We start from the raw sequence: 7,080 nt of genomic DNA on the forward strand, positions 1-7,080 counted from the left end.
GGATCAAGAAATGAAAATAAAAAATAAAACCAGGAATGAGGATGGCAGGGGTGAGTTTCCTTCATGGCCCATAAAAGAGCAAGTAAGGGTTGCTTGTGAGTCCTGCTTCCGTCTCTCATCTGTGGGGTCATGGATAGGCTGCTTTCATTCTGCTGATCCTGATGTCTTTATCTTTAAAAATTATTGGACTGGGGTGCCTGGGTGGCTGAGTCGGTTAAGCATCCAACTCTTGAACTCAGCTCAGGTCTTGATCTCAGGGTCATGAGTTCAAGCCCGGCATGGGGCTCCATGCTCGGGATGCAGCCTACTTAAAAGATGATGATGATGATGATGATGATGATTAATTGGACTAGATAATCTTTTTAAAAAGATATTTATTTATGTGACACAGAGAGAGTACAAGCAGAAGGAGAAGCAGAGAGAGAAGCAGATTCCCCGTTGAGCAGGGAGCCCAATGCAGGGCTCCATTCCAGGACCCTGGGATCCTGTCCTGAGCTGAAGGCAGACGCTTAACTGACTGAGCCACCCAGGTTCCCCCAGGATTAGATTTTCCTTAAGAGTTTTGCTGGTCACACTTTTAACACATCTGTCATTTGCAAGTGAGAAGTATGAAAAGTTATTACATTATCTAAGAAAATGCACAGCTGGGCACCTGGGTGGCTCAGTGGGTTAAGCCTCTGTCTTTGGCTCAGGTCATGATCTCGGGGTCTTGGGATCGAATTCCTCATCGGACTCTCTGCTTGGCGGGGGTCTGCTTCCTCCTCTCTCTCTCTCTGCCTGCCTCTCTGCATACTTGTGATCTCTGTCTGTCAAATAAATAAGTAAAATCTTAAAAAAAAAAAAAAAAGAAAATGCACAGCCAATGCTCTAGAACAAAATGAACAGGTGTGGAGAGTCAGAAGGGAGAGTTATGCTCCTCTGAGCAGAAGATCCCCACTGAAGATCATTGGTTATCTTGTGTGTGAACGCAAAGAAATTCTGACCATAGGAACATCAAGCTAGAGGGAGCCCAGCAGACAGAGGCCAACCTCTGAGAATCTTGGATCATACATAATATCCACTCCCGTCCATCAGTCTAGATCCAAAAGCCTAGGAAATGGGATAGACTGGGGAGTGCCCTGACTAGCAAACTCTAAGTCACAGGCATCTGCTACTTTTTTTTTTCTTTAAGATTTTATTTATTTATTTGACAGAAGAGATCACATGTAGGCAGAGAGGCAGGCAGAGAGAGAGGGGAAGCAGGCTCCCTGTGGAGCAGAGAGTCCAATGTGGGGCTCGATCCCAGGACCCTGAGATCATGACCCACTGAGCCACCCAGGCGCCCCCATCTGCTACTTTTTATTAGGTCCTTCTTCGCCATTTCCTAAAAGATGTCTTTGGAGAAAGCATTCCGGCTCCAAGATGGTTTTCAATGACCAACATTAACGTTTTAAACTCTAGAGAGAGCAGCTCACACAACGTAGGCCCCAGGAAAGAAAAAGAAAACACGCATGCAAAAAAAGGCATTCTAGAATCGCAGCACCTTAGAGTTCGACCTGAATTCAGGTGCCTGTAAAATAAAAAATATATATGACTTGTGCCGTGGAATGCACCAAGTTTTCATATCTAATTTAGAGCATGAAAGGTGACTTTGATCATCTCTGTGGGGGAGGGGGGCATGGGGAGATTTCCTCCCCCCACACACCGCAGACAGGCAAGTCTCCATACCCCAGCTGGGTGACCTGCTATCTACCTCAATCCTGACACTACCTGGAGAGAGTGTCAGAGTAAGGACTTGGTGTGCTAAGACTGCCCTCCAGTTCACACACCGGTCTCAAGTCTAGGTTCTTCTTGTGCTTCTGACCCACAGGTCAGAAAAATTCTGAAAAATTCTAACAGCCCTCTCCTTGGGTTCTATTAATTTGCCAGGTTGGCTCGCAGAACTCAGAGAGACATTTTGCTTCCTAGATCACCCCTTTATGACAAAAGACCGTAACTGAGGAGCAGCCAGAAGGAATAATTACAGGGGACAAGGTATGGAGGAAGGGCAAGGAGTTTCCAGCTCTCTCCCAGCCCACGGCTTTCCCCAAATCTCCATGTGTTCGCCAGCCTGGAAGCTCCCCAACCTTGTTGAGGGTTTTTATAGAGGCTTTTATCACATAGGCATGATTGATTCAATTATTGGCCTTTGGCGATTGAACTCAATGTCCAGCGTCCTCCTCTCCGTAGAGGCTGGGGGCAGCCCTGAAAGTTCTAACCCTCCATTCACAGGCTTGGCTCCACTGGCTCCACTTGGCTCCAATGGCCCCCATCCTTACCTCAAGTCCAAAAGCCACCTCACTGACTTAAGAAAAGACACTTACTAACTCTCATCACTGGGTAAAATCCAAGAGTAAAGAATTCTGTGCCAGAAATGGGGATAAAGTGCAAATATATACTCCTTATTGCAAATCACAATCTCAGGTTAGAACTCAAAATTCTTAGAGAGTCAACCAGGACTCCTGGGTTGAAGCCCTTGGCTCCATGGTGGATTTTCTGAGAAGAATTGGGGCTCAGCTTTACTGTGGAAAGTTCTGGATGCTTGATTAGAGCTCAGCTCTAATCTAAGGATGCTGATCAGAGGAGCTCAGCCAGCCGGTCTGATCAAGAAGCACCATTTGAATAAGAGAGATCATCAGTTTGGAATCCTACATACCTTTCTTCAGGTGACAGGGACTGGAGCAAAAGTATAATTGTTACTTTTCCCCCAAACCCCAGGCTCAAACAACCCTAGTTCTAGTGCCATTGACTTCCCCAGGTTTTGAGCTTGGACTGCCTCAAGGCCTCTTTGCTCTCCCAGAAAGTCTCTGTGAAGACTTAGTGACCTTCTCGGGGCTCCAATCTCTTGCCTTTCTCTCGAGAATATCTCTCCTTCTGACCCCTCTGAAATTTGTGAAATCAGCCTTTATTTATTTATTTTTTTAATTTTTATTATTATTATTTTTTTATTATTTTTTTTAATTTTTTATTTTTTATAAACATATATTTTTATCCCCAGGGGTACAGGTCTGTGAATCACCAGGTTTGCACACTTCACAGCACTCACCAAATCACATACCCTCCCCAATGTCCATAATCCCACCCCCTTCTCCCAAACCCCCTCCCCCCGGCAACCCTCAGTTTGTTTTGTGAGATTAAGAGTCACTTATGGTTTGTCTCCCTCCCAATCCCATCTTGTTTCATTTATTCTTCTTCTACCCACTTAAGCCTCCATGTTGTATCACCACTTCCTCATATCAGGGAGATCATATGATAGTTGTCTTTCTCTGCTTGACTTATTTCGCTAAGCATGATACGCTCTAGTTCCATCCATATTGTTGCAAATGGCAAGATTTCATTTCTTTTGATGGCTGCATAGTATTCCATTGTGTATATATACCACATCTTCTTGATCCATTCATCTGTTGATGGACATCTAGGTTCTTTCCATAGTTTGGCTATTGTGGACATTGCTGCTATAAACATTCGGGTGCATGTGCCCCTTTGGATCACTACATTTGTATCTTTAGGGTAAATACCCAATAGTGCAATTGCTGGGTCATAGGGCAGTTCTATTTTCAACATTTTGAGGAACCTCCATGCTGTTTTCCAGAGTGGCTGCACCAGCTTGCATTCCCACCAACAGTGTAGGAGGGTTCCCCTTTCTCCGCATCCTCGCCAGCATCTGTCATTTCCTGACTTGTTGATTTTAGCCATTCTGACTGGTGTGAGGTGATATCTCATTGTGGTTTTGATTTGTATTTCCCTGATGCCGAGTGATATGGAGCACTTTTTCATGTGTCTGTTCGCCATCTGGATGTCTTCTTTGCAGAAATGTCTGTTCATGTCTTCTGCCCATTTCTTGATTGGATTATTTGTTCTTTGGGTGTTGAGTTTGCTAAGTTCTTTATAGATTCTGGACACTAGTCCTTTATCTGATATGTCGTTTGCAAATATCTTCTCCCATTCTGTCAGTTGTCTTTTGATTTTGTTAACTGTTTCCTTTGCTGTGCAAAAGCTTTTGATCTTGATGAAATCCCAGTAGTTCATTTTTTCCCTTGCTTCCCTTGCCTTTTGCGTTGTTCCTAGGAAGATGTTGCTGCGGCAGAGGTCGAAGAGGTTGCTGCCCGTGTTCTCCTCAAGGATTTTGATGGATTCCTTTCGTACATTGAGGTCCTTCATCCATTTTGAGTCTATTTTTGTGTGTGGTGTAAGGAAATGGTCCAATTTCATTTTTCTGCATGTGGCTGTCCAATTTTCCCAGCACCATTTATTGAAAGGGCTGTCTTTTTTCCATTGGACATTCTTTCCTGCTTTGTCGAAGATTAGTTGACCATAGATTTGAGGGTCTATTTCTGGGCTCTCTATTCTGTTCCATTGATCTATGTGTCTGTTTTTGTGCCAGTACCATGCTGTCTTGATGATGACAGCTTTGTAATAGAGCCTGAAGTCCGGAATTGTGATGCCACCAACGTTGGCTTTCTTTTTCAATATCCCTTTGGCTATTCGAGGTCTTTTCTGGTTCCATATAAATTTTAGCATTATTTGTTCCATTTCTTTGAAAAAGATGGATGGTACTTTGATAGGAATTGCATTAAATGTGTAGATTGCTTTAGGTAGCATAGACATTTTCACAATATTTATTCTTCCAATCCAGGAGCATGGAACATTTTTCCATTTCTTTGTGTCTTCCTCAATTTCTTTCATGAGTACTTTATAGTTTTCTGAGTATAGATTCTGTGTCTCTTTGGTTAGGTTTATTCCTAGGTATCTTATGGTTTTGGATGCAATTGTAAATGGGATTGACTCCTTAATATCTCTTTCTTCTGTCTTGCTGTTGGTGTAGAGAAATGCAACTGATTTCTGTGCATTGATTTTATATCCTGACACTTTACTGAATTCCTGTATAAGTTCTAGCAGTTTTGGAGTGGAGTCTTTTGGGTTTTCCACATATAGTATCATATCATCTGCGAAGAGTGATAATTTGACTTCTTCTTTGCCGATTTGGATGCCTTTAAGGACAGGAACATTATCTTCCAAAGCCAACGTATGTGTTAAATATTTACTAATAGGGAGAAAATGAATTGAAAATTCATTCTTAAGGTGGAAGGTCACTTACATGGTTTGTCACTTAACTTTGTAAGTGGTTACAAGTGTTATCCCCATTTTACAGATGAAGAAACCGAGGCTAACCAACTGTACCTCCAAGTAGGGGCTGAACAGACACTCTAAATGCAGTCCCCTTTGGCTGCAGCACCCATGTGTCTTTCTGCACAACACACGGCATATTTTGACTTGGTTGGCTTGAAATAGAAGTTGTGGCCCACATGTTATCGATAGCTAAAAAACCATTCCTTTTTTTCTAGCCAACTCCCATAAGGTACAAAGTCAGAGACATGACGGTCCCCACTGCAATGTGGTCCGGGGGTCAGGACTGGCTTTCAAATCCAGAGGACATGAAGACGCTGCTCTCCGAGGTGACGAATCTCATCTACCATAAGCACATTCCGGAATGGGCACATGTGGATTTCATCTGGGGCTTGGACGCCCCTCACCGTGTGTACAACGAGATCATACATCTGATGAAGCAGGAGGACACCAGCTTCTCCCAGGGAACATGCGGGGTCAGCCTGTGAAACATCTTGATACTGACGAGTCTTGGGTGGCCAGGGGGTGGGGTGGGGGGTGGTCCCTGATTGGAGGACTTTCACAATTTTAAGAACTGGAAACCTCCCATATGGGGGTGGGGGAGGGTCAGGGAGTAGTGGAGAAGGGAGGGCGAAGCTAGAGTACACATGACACTAAAACGGACATTTAAATTTTTCCAACTAATTAAAATTTGATTTGGGTGAACATAGGTTTCACGTGTTATTTTACATTCTGCCATCCTGAAGAGTTGGTCTTACCTGATAACTAGAAATTAGCTAGGACTAATTAGCTAGGACATTAGCTATATGTCATTCATGCAGACCCCTTTACAATGTTAATTTTTTTCTAGAAGCCATATTTTGGGAGCAGTCAAGAAAAGGGATGGATTGGGACAGAGGCAGAAGTCTTAAATCTCAGAACTGTTGTAACTATAACACAATAAGGAAGATACTTTCACCTTATTGCCATAAAGACATCACACTACCTCAGGAAGCTGAACTGCTTTATTATTATTATTATTATTATTGTAATTATTAACCTGTAATGTGTTATTTGTTTCATGGGTACAGGTCTGATTCCCAGTCTTACACAATTCACAGCACTTACCATAGCACATACCCTCCCACGAAGCTGAGCTGCTGTAAGAAAGAGAGAGAGAGTGGGAGGGAAAAAGAACGGTATGGACGAAATGTATTTTAAGCATCATTAGGAAGGGCCAAGTTTAAGAGTTGAGTCTCAGAGGAAGTGATCTGGTAAGATATTCAGTGACTTTTCCAGTAAGTACATTACACCCTGCATGAAGGACAACCATGTTTCAGTACCTAGTGCCAAGTTCAAGCTCATATGAGCGTTTACTGCCTGAGGCTACCAATGCCTGGCCCTGTTTCCTGCCTTCAAAAATTAAAAACCGGGAAGAAAGCTTTAGAAGGTTATGAGCAAAATGACACAAACGGTCACATATTCTGTCTTTGGATCTCGACAAGAGCCCAAACTCACCCACAAATCTGGATTTACGTCTTTAGAAAAATGGTCAGCGTTCACACAGTTTCAAAGATGACAGTTAACAGATTACATGAGTGAGAGCATAATTTTACAAACCAAATCGGAGGTATACTGGTGTGTAAAGTTCATGTTTATTCGACTCCCCAGAGCCACCTGCTGACCTCATTCAATGCAAATGTGTCTTAAATAATTTAAGAGACACTTAAGGGCTTCAGAATCTAGATCTACACCCTACTATGTCCCTCACAAAACATGTACCGTAAGGCTCTGTACATAGTTCAATAAATACTCCTGAATCGGATTTTCATTAAACCCTTATTCTATTCAAGGATGGTAAATCTTTTCGGTAGACTGTTTGTTACCACAAATAGTGTGGTTTAGTCCATGTTGGAAGATATTAATGACTCCGTCTCACCTTGCAAAATTCAACTA

General features: G+C 42.8%; 1 protein-coding gene across 2 annotated transcripts in view; it reads left to right on the forward strand.

Annotated features, from left to right (window-relative positions):
• The window catches only part of LIPM (lipase family member M), a 32,688-nt gene extending 27,034 nt beyond the window's left edge, over positions 1-5,654 (forward strand). For both annotated transcript variants that reach the window (XM_059397389.1, XM_059397388.1), the window contains one exon: positions 5,364-5,654. In XM_059397389.1, the coding sequence (XP_059253372.1) occupies positions 5,364-5,633 (270 nt within the window). In that variant the 3' untranslated portion in view covers positions 5,634-5,654. The remainder of the gene's footprint in view (positions 1-5,363) is intronic.
• Positions 5,655-7,080: the final 1,426 nt, after the last annotated feature.

This window comes from Mustela nigripes, chromosome 4, assembly GCF_022355385.1.
Source record: "Mustela nigripes isolate SB6536 chromosome 4, MUSNIG.SB6536, whole genome shotgun sequence".
In the NCBI taxonomy this organism is placed as follows: domain Eukaryota; kingdom Metazoa; phylum Chordata; class Mammalia; order Carnivora; family Mustelidae; genus Mustela; species Mustela nigripes.